The 19,774-nt window shown below is 40.2% G+C and overlaps 1 protein-coding gene across 8 annotated transcripts in view; it reads right to left on the reverse strand.

Moving 5' to 3' along the window:
* Nucleotides 1–19,774, reverse strand: part of TENM4 (teneurin transmembrane protein 4) — a 587,599-nt gene that overhangs the window by 252,569 nt on the left and 315,256 nt on the right. Inside the window, exon 6 of one of the 8 annotated variants that reach the window (XM_071729592.1) lies at nucleotides 484–693. The exons of 6 other annotated variants lie outside the window; for them this stretch is intronic. In XM_071729592.1, coding sequence (XP_071585693.1) covers nucleotides 484–693 — 210 coding nt within the window. Of the gene's footprint in view, nucleotides 1–483; nucleotides 718–19,774 lie in introns of those variants that run through there. One more of the 8 variants, XM_071729510.1, reaches the window with a different exon arrangement.

The following is a 19,774-nucleotide window of genomic DNA, read 5'->3' on the forward strand; positions in this document are numbered from 1 at the left end:
TGAGTTTTTCAGACAGGAGGACAAAAAAAAAAAAAAAAAAAAAAAAAAAAAAATAAAAAAAAAAAAAAAAAAAAAATCCTCCCGCCCCCTCTTTCCCCCCCAAAAAAAAGAAAAAAACCCACCAACCAAAAGAGCGGCCACTACAAACCTGCCCGATGATTTCCTTTCTTTTTCAGCCTTTATGAGGTGATTCCTCCTCCCCCTTTAATCCCCTTGCCCAATAGGTTTGGGGTTTTTTTTTCTTTTTTGTTTTTTGGTTGGTTGGTTGGTTGGTTTTGTTAGTTTGTCTGTTTTTTTCTTTTTTTCGTACACAACATTCCAAAACCCCAAAGAGCACATTAAGACACCCGGGCAACCTCCCACCCCAAAGCACGGCTGTCAGACGAGCAAGAAAAAAGTAGGTAGGTAGGTAGGTAGGTAGGTAGGTAGGTAGGTAGGTAGGTAGGTAGGTAGGTAGGTAGGTAGGTTGAGAGAGTCACTCACCGTTGGCGGCGACACAGAGGTTTCCAGAGCCACTTTTAACTAAGAACGAATTAGGGACAAACTCTTCCTCAGAGTCAGAGTCGGCGGCCGGCTGGGCCGCGCCGTTGCCCAGCAACCGCCCCGGGCCCTCATTGGCCGGCGGCGAGAGGGGAGGGGAGGGGGAGTGCTCGGGGGGGGTGGAGGAGGCGGACGAACAGCGCAGGGGGGGACCTGCGGGCCACAGACAGAGACAGAGAGAGAAGGGAGGGAAGGGGTGGGTTGTAGGGGAAACAACACAGAAAGAAAGAAAATAAACAAAAGAACCCCACGAAAGACAGACAGAGAGACAAAAAAGTTGAGCACAAGGGAAGGCCGCCCCACACACACACGCTTATCCCCCCCCCAAAACCCCTCACCCCACACCCCTACTTCTGCCCTACCTGAGGGGCGGCCGCCTGCACATATCTGACCGCCGGCTGCGCTGAGGGGACCGCACCGTCCCTCAGGCGGGAACAGTCCGTTTAAAATAGTATCTCATCCTTTTTTGTTTTGATGCGGTTTTTTTTTTGTTTTGTTTAATATTTCGGTATTGGAGGGAACCCCTGGTGCAAGATAAGGCTTCGCGCACTCGGCTGTCAGCGAGGCCAAGCGCTGCCTCCGGGCTGAGTTGTACTAAAGGCAAAAAGTTTTGCCTGCCGGATTGTGAGGTAAATTGTTTCACATTTCGCGTGAAAAAGGTAAGAGCCCGTTGGGGATGGGGTTGAACCGTTCCCTTTTTGAGGTTTTCAGGCGAACAGCCTGAAACCTGCCTTTTCCAGGCAGAAGATGAAGGAAAGGGACGGTCATCCCTGTGAGGTGGTGAAGTGTGGCAGAGAACTCATGTACTGGTACCGGGCAGAAGAGAAGCTCAGCCCAGACAGTATCGTTTCGTTGATTAAATCATGAGAAATGCAGTGAATGAGGTTCTTAGATAATACTTTACATAGAGTTGCACCTGGTCAAGGAAGAGCTTCTACTGACTGCAGGGAAATTGGATCAGGTACTTGGAGTTTAAGGAGATCCAATTTGAAAAGCATACTGTGGGTAATTAATGGTTATCAGGGTCACATTCCAATCAGATTTTTAAACGAAACTGCGAAATCAGAACCCTCAAATTGATGAAGAAACTCTCAGGCAAGCTTGGAGGTCAGATATATGCAGTACATGAATAAAAACAGGGAGAATAAGCACAAAGACATATAATAGGTTAAAAATAAAGGACAATGCATTTAAACATGAGCTTTTCCCCTTGATACATTTGTTCTGAAAGTCATAATGATTTATCTCCCACATTTTCCCAAATACTGAAATGTTATCATGCAACATCCATCAAAATCAGAGAATAACAGCACAGGAAAACTAGCAAACTTAAAAACCAATCTGCATCTAAAAAAAAAAGCACATTTTGAACTTAGCAGCTATACAATATTACTTACTACACACAACATGAACAGTTTAGGAAAGGACACAGAGCCAAAACAATGAAGTGGGTTTAACATTTAAATCCCCCAAAGCTTGTTCTTCTAAGTTTCTTTCCACTTTGGCATCAGTTTTTCTCATTATAAGCCCTTGGATGTCACCTTCCTGGCATATGCAGATCTTATAGATTGCAAATTATGATCAGAGCAGAAATGGGGGCATTGGAGGCAAAGCCTGGGGAGAATACAGGACTGCACCTGTGCTCAGAGACACTCAAGTGACTTTAGTTCCCCAAAGGAGAAGCCAGCTTTGGTACAGAGTTTCTGCTTTCTTGCATGAGCTGCTTTCTTGACAGTCTGTGCAGCCTGCAGACTGTGTGCAGGAGTTGCAAGCCCTTTTTTGTGCTTTGTTATGATCAGCAGTGAAAGCTTTCTGGGTCTCATTCTTTCTGACAGCCCTACAGACAGAGAATTTCCTCTTTTAGGAATGCAGCTTTTAAGGAGTCTGCAGCCCACTTCACCCTCCCTGGCCATTTTTATGGTGCCAAAGCTATAACCTTTCCATTGTGTTAACTACTGGTAGGAGCTGGAGACAGCTCAAAAGGGGAGAACGTGGATGAGCACTGCTTTCCCTGTCACAGATCCTGACATGCAAATAAGAGATTCAGCTCTAACTCCTTGAAATCTACTCTGTGTCATCCTCTTTCTTGCAATGCAGATTTGATGAGCCTTGAGTTTATAACAAAGTTTAAATCATTTCTTTGATTTGAAATGCATTTGTTGTGAAACAGGATGATGTGTGTATTTCTAATACTGTATAGTCAGAACCTGAATATAAATATGATACGGAGTGAAATGGAAAGAAAGGGTTAAACCTATGTCTTCCTATAGACTGTGAACTTCAGTGAACTTTGTAACTAGAGGACACCTTTTTCTAGCCATGGAGACAACCTAGATTAAAAAATTATTTCAAGCCTCTGAATCATTCAACCAAAGACCAGTAAAAATGCAAAAGATTACTGGTGTGACTACCCTGACAAAAAAAAAAAAAAAAAAATTTTGCTAAATGATATGTGTTCTCCAGTACTCTATCTGTGTTTTGATCAGACAGTAGGCTTGGCATATATATACATGAAATCTGTAGTTCCTGGACTTTATGTCTGCAAAAAGACCTGGAGCAGAATGAGCTGAATTATGAGTTGTAACCCGAAAAGCTAAATGTCACTGCTTTCCTCAGCCCATATCAGAAATTTTCTGACATTTCCACATTTTTTGCAGGTTGCAGGTTTGCAGTTTTTTTGCACATTTTTCGTTACAGGCTTTCCCCAGTTTCCACTATTGCAATTTTGGGGAATAAAAAAAAAAAAAAAAAAAAGGAAAGAAAGAAAGGAAAATAAATGAGAAAAAAAAAACAAACCCAAAACTTTTTTAATGAAAATTTTGAATTTTGGATTTTAATTAACTGCACCATTACAGAGTGTGAGAAGTTCCCATGGGCTTTTTCCATGCACTTCCAGCAGTGCTTGATCTGACCTTTACAAGGGAAGGTTCCCTAGGAATCATGCATACAAACCACATTACTGAGGGCTGTGCTGCTGAGAAGGGCACTGGCACATATCACTGTGTGCCCTGGAAAATTCCCTTTTGGGCACTCAATATTGGGGTGGATGTGACAGGAGATTTTTACAAGCTGCTGGATGGAAGGTGTGCACTGGTCAGCTGTGCTGACAACCTGAAAATGCATGGGGAGCAAAACGATGCTTCCTTTTTTAACATGTCAGCAACTGTGTTTGTAAGACAAGGGTGTCTTAAGTTGTGGACCCTTTAAGAGAATTTCTCTGCTTTTCTCTGCTTGGATAGAGAACCAAAAATTAAATCTGACCTTTTCACAGAAAAATAAACCAAGAGGGAGATGAAATATACAAGTCCGTATCCTTCTCAGACAAGTATCTCACTGAATTTACTGCGACTGCAGGTCCAAGTAAAACAAGTAGGATTCAGCCCATAAACTTTCATTCCAGCTGCCAGAGCAAAATTTCTAATTGATAAATACAAAATGAATTCAGAGCAATACTGGGTTGCTATGGAACCTGAGCAAGTAGGCCAAGTCACTTTGCGGTATGTGCTGTTTCTCCTTCAAAAACACAAAACAGAAGGACTAGATAACACATCCATTATGCAGACTCTTGCAATTTGGAAGCTAACTCAAAGAAAAACAAAACAGATTCCAAGCAAGGGCCCCTTGGCATCAATTTGTTACAATCTTACATATCCACTCACAGTGAACAGTCAAAATTATGTTCTTTGGACTTGAGGCAGGAATAATAGAAGTTGGATGTCTGTATGAATGATCTGTTACTTGCACATATGCAGAGGAAAACAGAACATAAGCTTCTATTTTACCTTTGTGACAGTTTTTCAGATTAAGATTAAAAAAATCTGGGGGAAGATATGTTACAGCCCTGGGTAGATTTACGAAAGTACTTAGGAAAGACAAACTTTGGAAATAGGTTAACACAAAGAAACTGCTTCCCAACTTAACTAAAGAACTCTGCAAAATTCAGGCAACCGCTTTACATTTAGGGAAGAGACAGACCAGAGCAAACTCAAAATAGTTAGGGGAAAGTAAGACAAACAATAAACATGCCTTCATTTGATGCTACACATTTGTCTGTAATATATCAGAATACTCCCTGTTTCTAGAATGACTCTGTCTCTCGTAGGATTTGGCCTTCAGAGATCAAGAGCTGATTTAAAACGGGTGCATTCTTGCTAGTGTGAATAGAATGCCTGCCAGGAATACAGAACACTCAAGGAGGTACTTTCAGATGAAGGACAGTAAATTGTTTCATAGCCTATATCCTGGGGATTATACTCATATGTTTACAATTTGTCCCAAAAGGGGTGAAAAAGCGTGGATATAAAAAAGCTGACTTTTCACACAACTCATACCACAAAGCAACAGGATTTAATAGTGTTCAATACAGCCAAAATGGTATTATCTGCAATCAATAAATCACTAATATCAATTTTTTTTCCCTCATGCCTTCTTCTACCAAGCTTCAAAGAAGAATCTTTAGGAGCTTTGCACTGAATATGCAAACTTTGGAATAATTTTAACAGATCTGTTGGGATCTATTAGCAGATTGACGGATAAAATTAGTTTGTCTGGCAGGTAAGGAAACAGCAACAGAGAATTAAAATAACTTGATCCAAAGTACTATTGTTTGCTGTCTCATCAGACTATCTTTAGCCCCTGAAAGAGCCTAAAATGGTGTTTGTCACACTCAGAATATTTTAAATTCACAGGATTCCACCCGTGGAGGAAAGGCAGGGAGAAATACTGTCCTCATGAATTACCTCAGTACAGCACCTACAGTAGCTCTCACTGAAGAACTCCCACAATAACTCTTGCCAATGAAAATGCTTGGCCTTCACACAACCTTAAAATAGAAAGTTTCTGACAGTGGTACCAGTGCACCAGTGATGGGAAGCATCATTAGAGGTGACATCACAACACAGATCTGGTGCTCACACAATGTATCCACTGGCATGCACTGTGGGTTCACAGGAAGGTTGTGTAAGTGACAGTGGAGTGTATTCTGTCTGGGTGTATTATCCTGTCAACCAAAGGATAAACAGGCACACTTCTTTTATTTTTTATTTTTTATTTTTTTGTCTTCCCCTCACTTTGTGCAGTGGTTTTGAGTGATTTTTATTGACACCCAAACTAAATCTCACTGATCTATATTAAAACTGTAGTTAGTAGTTAGTCTTGTGCTGGAGAAAGCTGTGAGCTGCTCACACAACAGAAACACTGAAGTACCTCTGTCTAATTAAAAAAAAAAAAAAATTAAAAAGTAAATTAATAAATTAATCTAAAACTCAAGGAATTTCATCCCTCACCATATCTGACTGATTAAAAGCCCACAGGCATGAAGCAGTGCTGTGGGGATGAGATCTTTTTCTGTCAGAGAGCCATATTTGGAAGAGCAGATACAGGCAAAGTGCACATCAGGACATCCCAAGCAGCGTCTCTGAGACTGATTGCTGTCAACACACAGGACAAGGTGGGAAAGGCAGTGCCCTGCCTGCTTGGCAGTGTGCAGTTCCCTGCAGAAAATAAAAGCCAGTGATTTGCTCCACCAGTATTTCAGGGCACCAGAGATCCTGCTGGGTTGAGGAGGGGAGTGGGAGATTATCTGGCATTTTGCTTTTCAGGATGAAATGGAACATATTATTTGAAGATGAGCCCTGATTATCACATGATAAAAGTCTGTTTTAGCATCCAGGAGCCTTCCTCCCTCAGAGGTGGAGAAAGAAGGAATTTTCCTAAGGGACAAGTAGCAGTCGTGCTTTTCTTATGGCAGCATATTGTGCCTTTCCTGTGGACAGCATAAAGCAACTCTGGAAAAAGAGCAAGCTGAACTAGCTGCCTGGCAAAACATGGCAGTGAATCATAGGAGTAAGGAATTGTGCAGATTTATTGCTATTCTTTAACAATAGGTGGTCACAACATTGTTAGTTCAACAGTGAATATATATCTTATGTTTAAAATTTATTAAAAAAGCAGTCTTGGAAAACTGCTCTTAGTTATTTATATTTCCTGAATTTCCACCTGCACTTATGTTTATTTTATTTAATTTAGTTTTTTGTGTTTGATTTATAGCTATGGAGCCAGAGGGGAAAATAAATGAAATAAAGGGGACAAATGAATATCATCTTAACAGGAAAAACCTGGGCAGCTGCCATGTTACCAAAATTAAGAAATGAGTAGTTGGGCCTCAAAAATGAGAAACAATCCCATGCCCTGGATGAAGACTGGCATATGGGGAAAAAAAGGGCCATGCAAGGTTCAGAGGGAATGAATAAATTCCCCTGGACTGAAGCAAAGTATGAAGAACACATGTTACATAGACTTCACCAGCCTTATGGGTGATTTGTGTTACTCTTCCAGTTCGTGATTTTTCCCTCCACTGTGCTCTGAGGAGATACAATGATTTTTCAAATCTGTTTGCCAGGATGTATTTTCTATCACAGGAGTCACAAATTTCACTGTTATCAGGAACGTTCTTGTTTGTACAGGACAGACCATGGGCAGACCTTCCTCTGGGTGCAAAATGTCTGGAATAGCTGTGGCTCTGTGAGGGGTGATGTGATGCTGGGATATGTAAAACACCCCAGCTCTTACCTGCCTCTGTCCCAGCCTGGATCATGGACTGAGTTTTTGGGCCTTATGCAGTTTTTCCCCAAATGAAACACAAGGTAGGAGGGGACAAGAAATTACCCAGACCTCAGATCTCCTTTCCTCCAGCTCCTGAGGTTACTAACCTGACCCAAACCAGAAGAAAACAATTATCCATTGAGCAAGCTGAAGAGGAGCAGGGAGGAAATTGTTCCCTTCTGAAATGCAGTTGCTTCAGGGCTTGGGGTGCTCTGGAGCAGCACAGCCGCACATATAATTTTTTGCCAACACAAGAAAATAATACAGCAGATTTTCAGAAAATTACACAGGCAATTGCCTGAGCCGGATACTCAGCTTGCTCATTTGTAGACACAACAGTAGAAACAGATTGTGGAAGTTAGCTACACAATTTTCTGAAACATCAGTCTCCAGGGCTGAGATTCTGATGTTATTCAAAAGCACAAACAGGTAATGTGAATTCCAAATATATGGGAGATTGCTTGTATCTCTTTCAAAATCAGAGAAATAAGGATCAAGAAGGAAAGACTTTCTTCTGCTAGAGACAGTATAAACAAACCTAATCACCCCAGAATATTTATATTATACCTTGTGAAATATTTAGGCAAGTAATTCACATCATCTAAAGTTTTAAGGGAAATAAATACAAGCCCCTAATTATGGATCAGCATTACAAAAGCTTGTGCAGCTTTGCTCAAACCCAACTTGTAAAAGAATAATGTAATCAGTAGGAAGGCTGATGAGCTGCCCATGAAATGGCCTCTCTCAGTCTGACACTAATGCTCTATCTGATCCAAACCACGCAATATAAAGTATGAAGTTCTCTGCAAATGATTGCATGCAAATCTCCTAAAAGGTCCATTTTCCTATATTTGAACACTAAGCTGTAGACTTTGTAGAAATTTCTTTCTCTAAGCTTAATGCTAACAAAACTGGTTTACATCAGCTGTGCAAAACTTTTTGTGGTACATTTGGTCAAAGCAAAAAACCCTTTCACATTAATGTCATCCTAGCAGGGAAAAGTTATGGGTCAGTGCAAGATTTTTTTCACCTGCCCCAGCAAATAACATTAACACAAATATCTTGCAAAGTATTTGTCACTTAGATTCTAAAGGTAACTTCTGAAGCAATGGCAGAAGAGACAAAACTATGGAATACTGCAAGTTAACCAAAACTGTGTGACATCAGAGCCCACCTACCAGGGAACAAAAATAATTCATCCTATACCCAAAGCACCAAATAATGAATAAGTTCAGGTCATGATCAGTGATACACTTTGAGACCTTTCTGGCCAGTGGGGATGGGTTTTACATACATTGCCTATTAAAAATAACTCTATCCAAAGCAGCAAACTATGCTGTTCAGGAATAAAATATGTATTTCCCCCTGTTAATGAGACAGTTACAACTGAGGATCTCTTGAAAGAGATAAAAGTTACAGCTCTAAGAGAAATCATAGAATCAAAGAATCTTTTAGGTTGGAAAAGATCTTTAAGATAATTTTTGTCCAACAGTTAACCTGACACTGCCAAGTCCACAACCAAACCATGTCCCTCAGCACCACACCTACATATCTTTTATGTACTTCCAGGGATGGGGACTCCACCACTTCCCTGGGCAGCCTGTGCTACAGCCTGACAACACCTGCAGTCAAGAAATTTTCCTAATATCCAATGCAAACCTCTCCTGGCACAACTTGAGGCCATTTCCTTGTCCTATTGCTTGTAACTTGGGAGAAAAGACCAGCCCAGCTACAACCATTTTTCAGATAGTTGTAGACAGTGATAAGATCTCCCTTATCCAGACCTTTTCTCCAGACTAAACAACCTCTGTTCCTTCATACACTCCTCACAGGACTTGTCCTCTAGGCCCTTCCTCAGCTTCATTGTTCTTCTTTGGATGCATTACAACACTTCAGTGTCTTCATTGTTGTGAGGGGCCCCAAACTGAACCCAGAATTCAAGGTGTGGCCTCCCCCGTGCTGAGTACAGGGGAACAATCCCTTCCCTATTCCTGCTGGCCACACCATTGCTGATGCTGTTGGCTTCTTAGCCACCTGGGCACACTGCTGGCTCATGTTCAGCTGTTGTCAACCAACACCTCCAGGTCCATTTCCTTTAGGTATCTTTCCAAACACTCTTCCCCAAGCCTGTGGTGTGAGGCAAATGCAAGACCCAGCACTTGGCCTTGCTGAACCTCATGTAATCAGCCTCAGCCCATCAATCCAAATCCAGATCCCTTCATAGAGTCAATCCTGGATTTGCTTGGGGGACTGACAGGCTAATGTGACAGTGTGCAGTACAGTCACTCCAGGGTCTCCCTGCAGGCAGGGGAAGTAGAACCTTATCTTCCAGAGGTCACTTATCCTGCCAGCAAGTTGAGCTGGGTATCTTAGTTCATTTAATTGATTATGCTGGGAGCCTTGAGTGATCCTGACTCAGGTGAGTATGAGAATGTACTCAGGTGAGTACAAAGGAATCCTGGGCTTGATGTTTGGAACCTTCCTGAAGATAATGCAGTCTCACTGAGATGTTTTTGGCAGTGGTATACTTTGGGTTGTTCTGTAATACCTAAGACTCCATCCTATGTGCAGGCTTAACACTTCTTTTCCAAACTCATAGGCAATGGTGCTGCATAGTAGCAATGGAGATGGAGACTAAACACATAGGCAGCTGGCAGGAGAGAAAAGCTGCAGGGAAGGAAGACTTTGAAGCAATGATATTTTATGCTTCTCTTGGGAAGAAACGTAGCCTGCCTGAGTAAGTACAGTCCAAGGAAAACATATGGCTGCAGATCTCTGGAGCGTGACAGAGGGGTATCAAAGTTACACTACAATGAGAATCCAGCTCATCTGTCCATAAGCTCTCAGGGGAGGAAAACTGGGGTAAGGAGAACGATGCCTGACTAGACTGTATTTGTTCCTATTTTCATGAACATTATGTTGGCTTTGGATTGCTGCACTTCATAAAGCTAATGAGTGTACTTGTTTAGCCTCTTACACTTACTGGGACAATTTCCTCCCGATCCTACTCTTTATCCCTGTTAGAGTCAGATGTTTACATCCCTAAAGTTGTATGGTAGTCATTTGACAGCAACTCTCACTTATATTCTAGCCTTCTTAATTTTGAGACGACCTTTTTTCCAGTGCTTGATTTCAAACAAAGCAAACATCCTCCCTTCAACATATAAGAGTCACAGATTGTCCTCTTTCTTCAGCTGAAAAGAGATGAAGGCAATCTAGGGCTAAAAACTCTTCTTAGATGGACTTCTAAAGGGACCTGAAGAAGAAGAAAGATGTTTTTCCTTAGGAGTTTGTTTCATGAGCAAGGCTTGGGGCTCCAGACTTGAAAACAGTAGAAAGTGTGAGAATACTGCAGAAGGGGAAGCAGGATGGCTGCACCAGAATGATCCTGAGCCTGAGTTAATGTGCCTCAGAAACAACTGCAGGGCATGGGGTCATGCTAAAAGAGGTTGCACATCACACCAGCATCTTTGCACAGTGCTGTGTGTGCAGAGGAAACCCCTGAGTCTGTCCCTCTTCACCCAGCCTGATGATGCTTTTCCCACTCACTCAAAGAGAGAATTTCTGTGCAGCCCAGGGAAGAGCTTTTAATTCCTGTCTGGTCTGATCCTTATGCATTGATCTCTCATTTGATAGATATCCACCTCATGCACCCCCAGGAATACATTTGAACTTCCACATACTATTCCACATAAAAAACCCAGATCTATCCCATATCTTCCAGGGATTTTATTTTATTTTTTAACTTTTTTTTTTTTTTTTTTTTTTTTTTTTTTTTTTTTTAAAGTATTATGAAGAAGAGCTTTTCTGTATATTCTGCAGTCAGTGAGAGTCTCTTCGCAACAATCTGAAGGCAGGACAAGTGCTACATTTTCAGGGAGGTTGAAGTGAAGGGCACATATTTACTGATAAACCTGCAAATAAGATACATAACCCTCATTGCTCTAATACAAAATTTACCGTAGCAAACCTGCACCTCAGCTTTGTTTTCTCAGAAAACTTAAAAAAAATTCTTGCTCAAGAGAGACAAAGAGACAAAATATAGATATACTTCTGTAGAGGATGCTTTTCTCTCCTGAGAAAGATGGCCAGTCAATGGTATTGCACAAGAAAATAATGGCAGAATATGATGATGTTATGTTTAGGGTTGGACCAAAAGTTCTGATTTCCTGTATATTTGTTTCAGACAGAGAACAGTATTAGCAAGTGAGGAGCAACAGTCACCCACAAGAAAAAAGAAATTGGTAGATACAAAGTTTCAGGTTATTGGATGGCCTTTCCAGTCCTAAAATGGAAACACTTATTTTTCCCTCTGAAATGACTGTATGTCTTTCAGCAAATAAACAACAAATAAACTTGCAAATGCAGTAGAAAGACTTCAGAACATTTCAGTCATCATTGATGTTACTGTTTTTTCCTCCAAAGCCTTGATTAGGATCTTTAAAGTTGCAATTTGAATACCTTAATCATTGCTTTACTGCCTGTAAGAAAAGAATCTTTACCTTCACGTATGTTCAATTCTCTGTTCAATAAAAAACCTGAAATTCTTCAAGGCACTTTACAATAAAGGTCCCAAATAAGAGAGATTTTCTGTATAGAGGGAAAGTAATGTGAATTCAGAATACATAACAAGCATGTGAGGATTATTTAAAAAAAAAAAAGAAAAAAAAAATCCATGTAGGCTGGAGAAGGATTCACAGCAGTGTGGGCTATAAGCAATAGAGCTAAATACAGGGAAAAGTATACCCAGAGCCCTGTTCACTTAAAAGTCTCTCTGTCATTTCCCCAGCCTCTGTTTTTCTGAGGGTAAATTAAAGGAATTGGTTGAGAGAAGTAATAGAAGAGAATTCTGTGCTTGGCAATGCAACATCTGAACCCACGTGAAAATGTGCTACAGGTTTTGCCAAAGAGAACAAACTTCTGAAGCACCTGATTTACCATCCTTTCCTTATCACTAATTCCAGCCACATAGTGCTCCCATAAAGCAGCTAATTACACCCTGTGTTGTAGGGAGAAATCTTTCTATTACTGCAAGGTAATCAAAGTTATGCAATAAAGCCAGATGACTAATGGCCTTTGTTTTTTTTCCTGATGGTTGAAAAAGTATGTGCTATGTACACAACTGAGAGGTAATTATTTTTCTCAGTCAAAGGTGCTTGCCTCAAAACTGACATGCAATGGGTAGTTTCACATACTAGCAATGAACTCTTTCCTGCTTTCCTTTTTCAAATGTAATGGTTTTGGTTGTGATAAAATTATAACAGGAGCAGAGAATCCTTATGTTTCGGGTGGCAAAAAAACCCTTGTTGGTTACCTTGTCCAGCTCTGAGATATTCACTACAGTATAGAGATCCCTTCTGTAACAAATCCAGTTTTCAGTTCCCAATTATTTAGGCTGGGCAGCCTGTTCCAGAGTCTTTCAGGTCTAACAATGCCCAATCTTAGGTGTGCTTATGTTACACTGCACTGCCTGCTCTTCAGTGGGCTGCTGAATAGAATAAGGAACGAAGTGGTCTCTTTTATCTGTAATTTTGATGATTACCTGCCTGACCTCTTTGACAGTCTTGACCTTCTGTACACTATTCAATATTTTACGGAGCTATTTGCTTTCTTATAATTCCTTTTGAACTAAAGGCCTTGATCTGCAAGCAGGGTGCAGAACCAGCTGACTGCCACCAGGTTGCTACTCAGTCCACAGAAGCCTTGGCCAAATGAGTGGAGTGGAGCAGCTCCTGCTAAAGAGTCCTGGAGACATCACAATGGTTCCATCATGTTTAATGACCAACTCTGGCTTCAGTTTTGCCCTTGGTTTTTACCTTTTGACTATCTCTGTGCACATTCATTTGAGTTATGTTTTCCCCATTCTCTTTTAAATTTTGATCGTGCAGCACCTGCATGCACAGAGAAGAGGCTCAACTTTTCAGGCAATGCTTTTCATTAAAAAAACCCAAAACAACAAGAAAAATAAAGGTTTATCTATAGCTCAGCTTTTCACAAGGCTATATTACTCTCGATCTTATACATATGAAAATTCCCAGCAGTATTTTATTACAGTGTTTTCTTTTTCAATATACAGAAAAATATGGTAGCCATGTGGCTGTTTCTTCAGCTTACAGAATACTTCCTTCCTGATGTCACATCCTGGATACTGATCCTATTAGTGAAGATAATAGTAGAAACTTAATTCCTATTTGGACTCCTAAAGTGTCCCTTTATCATGGCCTATATAAATGCTTGGAAAATTCATTTGCCAGTCAGTTCTGAAACATTTCATGAATTACCTGGAAAAGTTCAAAGGCTGACTGGAAAGAAGTGCTAAAAATTATTATATAAAATTTAAAAAAACATGGCAGCTGCTGCTTATCAGCAGGAAGAAAGATAAAATAAGCAAGGGTTTTTGTGTTAGTATAATTACCCAGACCTTCAATTTCCTCACTTAATATATTTATTTAGGCTCTGTAATTAAGCCATTTAATTGCTCAGTATCCTCTAAGAATTGACCTTGATGTGTAAAGTGAAATCATATTGGAACAAGATAGGGAAGAATGACTGAAATGAACTTGAAAATTCTAGAAGTGGGAAAAGATTCTTCTTAATGTATGACTTTTTGTTTCTACATATGATCAGTTGTTTGTAAAATGTTAAAAATCACAGGAGAGAGAAAGAGTAAAGTAAATGATGCTGGGGAGAACCCTGAAGTCCTGGCTGGTCAGCAAACTTTATCACATCCAAGGGCTTCCCAGCTGTGTAGGTTTCTGTGCTCATTAAGTGCCTTGGTACTTAACCTGCTGGGTTTTTAATGTTAAAAAGAGTATTACAAATGAAAGAAATCTGTCTCTTGCTCAACCTCGCTGTAGGGTACACTGAGCTGAAGAGCCCTTTTAAATCCTCAAAAGGCCTAAAAGTAGCTGATGCCACCCAGGATTTTTTGGTTATGTTTGAGCTTGATTTTTTCTGAGGTGCAGAAAACCCAGACTTTATGGTGAAGACAGTAAGTGGGTTTTGTATGTGTTTACGTAATAAACAAACAAAAAAAGCACTTAAGACCTTATGCATGAAATTGCTAATGCACACAATCATAAACATGGGTTATTTCCAAATATATCTTAAACAGTCAAGAGTCACCTGCACACAGACTTTGTACAGAAAGAATAAGTTGTATATTTAGTGGTTTTGGCTGTAAAAAAAGTCTGCTGTGTATTCTTGTGCCTCTGGGCATAAACTAACCCATCACAAGCCCGTGGGAAAAAAACCCACACATTTGGAGATGTTTTAAGAAAAACAAAAGCTTGTTGCTCTCTATCAGAGTCTCAGTGGGTACAGAACCTGCAGTAAAACTCATTTAGGTTTGGGATTCTAGCAATGGACAGATAAATATGCTGTTGACAAACGGTTTTGCATCTGGAGGGTCCCCAAAGGTGTTCCTTATCTATCCTTATCTTATTTCAAAGGCAGTTCTGGCTGGATCTGTCTGCTGTTCTGCAATAACTGTGTTGTCTTCCTTTTTTATTATTATTTTTTATTTTCTTTTACGCTGAAGTTGATGCAAAGATAGATGTGAAAAGGCACGACATTTCCTTTTTCTTACATGCTTATTGTGATTTTTCTTCTGCATGCCCCTGAGGTTGCTAAACCAGAACCTGGCTCTATTTGAGTATTCTGGCCTTCCAGTCAGTGAAAGCAGAGGCTCTGGAATCTGGGAGCAAGAGAGCTACTTCATAATCAAACTGGTCATCCTGATGTGAACATTAAAAGTTCTGGCACACACACACAGAAGTGTTCAGGTAACCATTATTCCATGCCATTTACCCTGCAAAAATATAGACACTCATACCAGCTCAGTTATAACAGTTTCTCTAAACTTGCATTTAGCTGTGAAGTCTGCTGCTTCTATTTCAGGTTTGAAGAAAGCTTGTCAACATTTTCTGAGTATATCAGTTCTAATGAAAGATACTACCTGTGCCTATAAGTGTTTTCTTGTCTAACTCTTCAGATTATCACACCTACGAAAATATGCCACTGGGCTGACATTTCAAGGTCTCAGATGGCATAGAGATGCTTGCTGGCTCATTTTTGAGAAACAGTTTTCTACAACAATATCAGTTTTATAACTGTATCAGTAACAGTTTTAATCATTTTAAGCTCTTCAGGTAGTAAAAGCACCAAACAGATTCCCCTCCACCTCCTCCCAATATTTTTTCTTTTTCTTATTTTTTTTTTTAGGGTAAACTCACCTCACGTAATAAAAGTATGTGAAAACCTGATGTGAATTAGATGAAATAACTATATCCTTTAAAATATGAGAAAATCTACCATGAAAATCTGCTGTCTTGAACAGCACAGATAAAAACAGGTCAGCAACCTGAATGTGTGCATGTATGGAATGATCAATACTTTGCACTCAGATTTAATTTTTGACCTTTGTTGTACCATATCACCAGGGACATCCACATGACCATGTAAACATAGGCAACAAAAGCAAAGGCAGTTGGACTGCTTTGAACAGATGGAGAACAGAAAGCTGAAAACATAAAAAGCACAATGGCACTAGAAGATAAATCTGCTGAGAACAGAGCTGGGGAGACCACCAGTATCTGCTGGAGAAAGTTTACAGGACATGGGGAAGAGACAAAAAGATTCCAGAATTTTGTATGGCACTGCAAAATACGATGTACAGAAAGGGAACTGATGAAATAATGACAATGAACTAGGCCACTGGACTCACGTTTTGGGAAAGCACAGCATCTGCAAATGATTTTCCCTCTCATTTACTTACTAAAACATAGGTATGTTCAGAAATCTGTTGTTGCTGTGATGATGGAGTCAGCCAAGAGCTGGATCAATGAATATCTTCTTTACGCTTCCCATTTTATCCTTCCCAATGGTAGAAGGTGGCTGTTAAGTCATGTAATGGAAAACTGAACTGGAAGAGTGATTTCTGTACCCATCACTGATGGAATTTGAATTATAGTTCTTGCAGCAGTACTTCTCAAACCATTCCATTTCCCCGTCTTATTTGTTCATTTATTCAATATTCTCTTTTACCACAGCCAGTACTAAGACAAATACAGAAATGATCCATCCAGCAAACTTCACACTGCTGTACAGACAGGAATTATTCCCCTTAGATCCCTGGCAGGTTATAAGCACATGCCCTTGAGCATGAGATTTTTTTTTTTTTTGCAAATCCCAGTTGCATTATGCAAATCTCTAGAACTGATAAGAACATTTTCTGAATAAAAGCAACTTCTGCCACCTGTTCACCAAGGCCTTATGAGTCACTGGAAAAAAACCTCAAAATCCAAACTCAATTTCCAACTGTCCTGGCAGAACAATAGTGAGTGTATACACTTCACATTTTATCTGACAAATTGTTTGACAGAAGCAAGTGTCCTTCGTAGATGAGTGGGCAGTTAAGCTACCATGCCAAAATCTTGCAACAGATCAGATAAGACCACAATGCACTGCTTGATTCCCACGACAGGGCTCCATCCATTTGATCATCCCATTTGCTTAGGAAACTCCAGTATTAATAGAAAGAGGTCATCGAGACTGAAAGGAAAGCAAATGAAACCAATCTACCCCTCACACCTTGGTGTTTAATGGGAAGCTGCAATGAATAGATGTGTTTTCTGAAAGGTCTGCTTTAATAAAATCTGCCTTCATTTCAAAAGGGAGTAGAAGTAGAGTGAAATGAACACTAATAATACCATCTTATTGGCTATTCTGTAAATCCTATTTATAAGCCTGTGGATGCTAATTAACTGTCTTGCAATGTAAAGCAGAATTGTGCATTATTCCCAAATGAAAGAACATGGAAAGTGTTAAAAAAGACACCACACTGATTAATGTCTAAGCCAGGTGTTTTGTATACCCAGACTCTTCCTGTCTGACAACTTTTTCCCATTTTTTTTCTTTTTTGTGTAAGGCTCCTATGAACTCTCTCAACAGCCATTTTTGCCTATTCTTAGAAGACTGCAATTTGGCAGTAGAACAGTGAGCCTCTAAGATCATCCCAGAGCCTAAGCTTGCCAGAAATCAAGCAGAAGTCACTATGCACAATAAAGTAGAATGAATGCATTTATGATTGACCTTTGAAAAAAGGTATTATGAGGCAACATTGGTAAAAAAAGATTCTGGCCTTTCTGAAAAGACCTGTAGGTAGAAAAGTTTACTGCAAGGAATACATAAGTATTTATAAACAGCATGACAGAGGTATGTAGCTACAATTTGAGACTGATAAGTAAACTTTAAAATAGTCTGAGATACTCAGAAGGGGATGGAGATACATCAGAAGGGGATGGAGCTGGTTTCAGGCAGGTCAGCTCTGGAAATGCAGAAGCCATGTGGGTATAAATGGGACATTGTCTGTAGTCACCTTCCCATGGTGCATCCCCAAGCTAAAAAGCAGTCTGTGGCTCTGGTATTGTCCAAGGACTCAAGAAACTCACCAGCACAGACCAGTGCCACCACAAAATGCTGATGCACTGGTGCACATGAAGCCCTCAGGCTTTTCAGGTTTCCAGAGAACAGACCAGGTTGATCTTAAGATTTGTCAAGGTGTGCCTAGGTACTTTGCTTGCTCAGGCCTTAGGAGGGTGGTGGATTTCTGAAGTTTCCACTTCAAGGTCCACCACTGATAAGTGTGAGCATCTAAGCTTTGCTTGCCATGTGCAAAATGTGTATCATGTCTCAAACAGTGCTGGTTACCCAGGGTCATTTTCCACATGGACCAATCTTATTGATTTTGAGTTACTAACAGCATAAGTCACTATTTAATGAGACCCAGGGAAAGAGGAGGTTGGAAATAATTTTGTCCCAGATCCTCTTGGCTGTATTCATGGAGAGGAACATTTTTTCTGTGAACAACCTCATTGAAATCAATGTGCATTCCTGCAGAATAACTTTTTGCCTAGTCTGAGAGAAAAATACCCCTAGCTTCTTTGGGTGAGAAAAGTTGCATAGAAGTATGACATTATTTTTATACCCTCTCTTATTAATATATTAAAACCCACATCATTCTTCAAGAGGAATGAAGCACACCAGTGATCACCAGGACTGCAGGTTAAAATCACCCAGGTCATTCCCTCAGATAGATGGCTTTGCCATCGTGTATCCTGGACGGCTGAAATATCAAGAGGGTAATTTATCTCTAAATTATGGCTGTTGGTAATTAATTCTCTCTTGCTCTGGACTTGAGTGACCTTTATAAAGAAGCAGTTTAAATTAGAAAAAAAAAAAAAAAAGGGGGAAATAAATGAACCATCCCTCCACAAACAAATACACTTTTGTTTTAAACTTTCAGTATAAGCTATGACAAGACTCAAAAAGACCTGCAGCTGACTCAAAACATAATCCAGAAGACATACACTAACCAACTTCTGCTGTATTTGAGGAAAAAAACCAACTTTCCTGTAGTGGCAGTGGGAAGCCTGTGACCTATCCAAAGCTTTCCAAAGCCAGGTCATCTCTTTGATAAACTGCTCAGTCCTGCATTTCCATCTTGAAAAGCTTCCTGATGAAGTGAGAAAGAAAATGTCCGGCCTCTGTAGATATGGTGTTTCTTAAAACCCTGATCAAAATCAAATGTCTCCCTCCCTTTATTAGGGACTTTAAACAGAAGCAGCTGTGCTTGGGACATGTGTGCTGTCTGTGTGACCTTCAGAACTGGGACCTGCTCCCTGGTAATTACACAGGGATAGCTGTTGATCATATAGAAAGTGAATCCAACACCTTGTAGGAAATACCTCTGAGGAAACAGAGTCATGATGAAATGCTGCCCTGCTTTATTTTTGGTGAGTGAATGCTGGCGTTCATAAAAATAAATGACTGCCATGGCAGATAAGAAACAGACACTGGGTTTGTGCAGGTTTTGTGCAGACTATTTCGGGTGAGACATCTCTGCCTGTTTGTGTGATTGTCTTGCTTGAACGTTTTTGGCTTGGACCTTTCCTTTTGTTAAAAAGGCAAGGAGAGACCTTTCTGAAACAGTCTGAAATGTGTGGAGAGGGGTAACCTCTTAACTTATTTTTTAAAAATGACATAGTATAATAAACAGAACGATTTTTAGTAAAAGTATCCCATTGTTTGGGCTTCCTTGTTTTTTGATAGTAGGCAACTTGAGTAAATGAGCAAGGGAAAGAACAGAGACCTGGTGAGTCTAGCCAGGGAAGTTAAGTACAGAAAAACCTTTTTTGCAATATTTTTTTTTCTCATCTGAAAATCTGAGAGCTTATCTAAAGAACAGTGGCAACTTCACTTTCAGATACAGCAATCTCTTCCATCTTGGATTCATTATATGTGATTTTTAGCTCTGTCTAATTGAGACTGCCTTATCTCTGTTATTCTTAGCAACCTGAAGTTAATCTGTAAGAGCTAAAAGTTTATCTTTCTTCTCTCTAGCTATGTCTCAACTCAAAAAAACTCATGCCATCATGCTTTGTCTCATTGATCAAAATAGTATGTCAGCTAATCCTTCTGGAAGAACATAATGTGAGATAGGCAGGGGAGGACACCCATATTCCTAGGGTTATTTTTGAGGCTGAGGGGCTGGGTGCCCATACTATGTCCCTGTGGTCCCTAGGTTTGGTTGTGTTGGAACAACTGGATCCTAACACAGCCTGATGGAAGG

Source organism: Heliangelus exortis, chromosome 1 (assembly GCF_036169615.1).
Source record: "Heliangelus exortis chromosome 1, bHelExo1.hap1, whole genome shotgun sequence".
Classification (NCBI taxonomy): Eukaryota; Metazoa; Chordata; class Aves; order Apodiformes; family Trochilidae; genus Heliangelus; species Heliangelus exortis.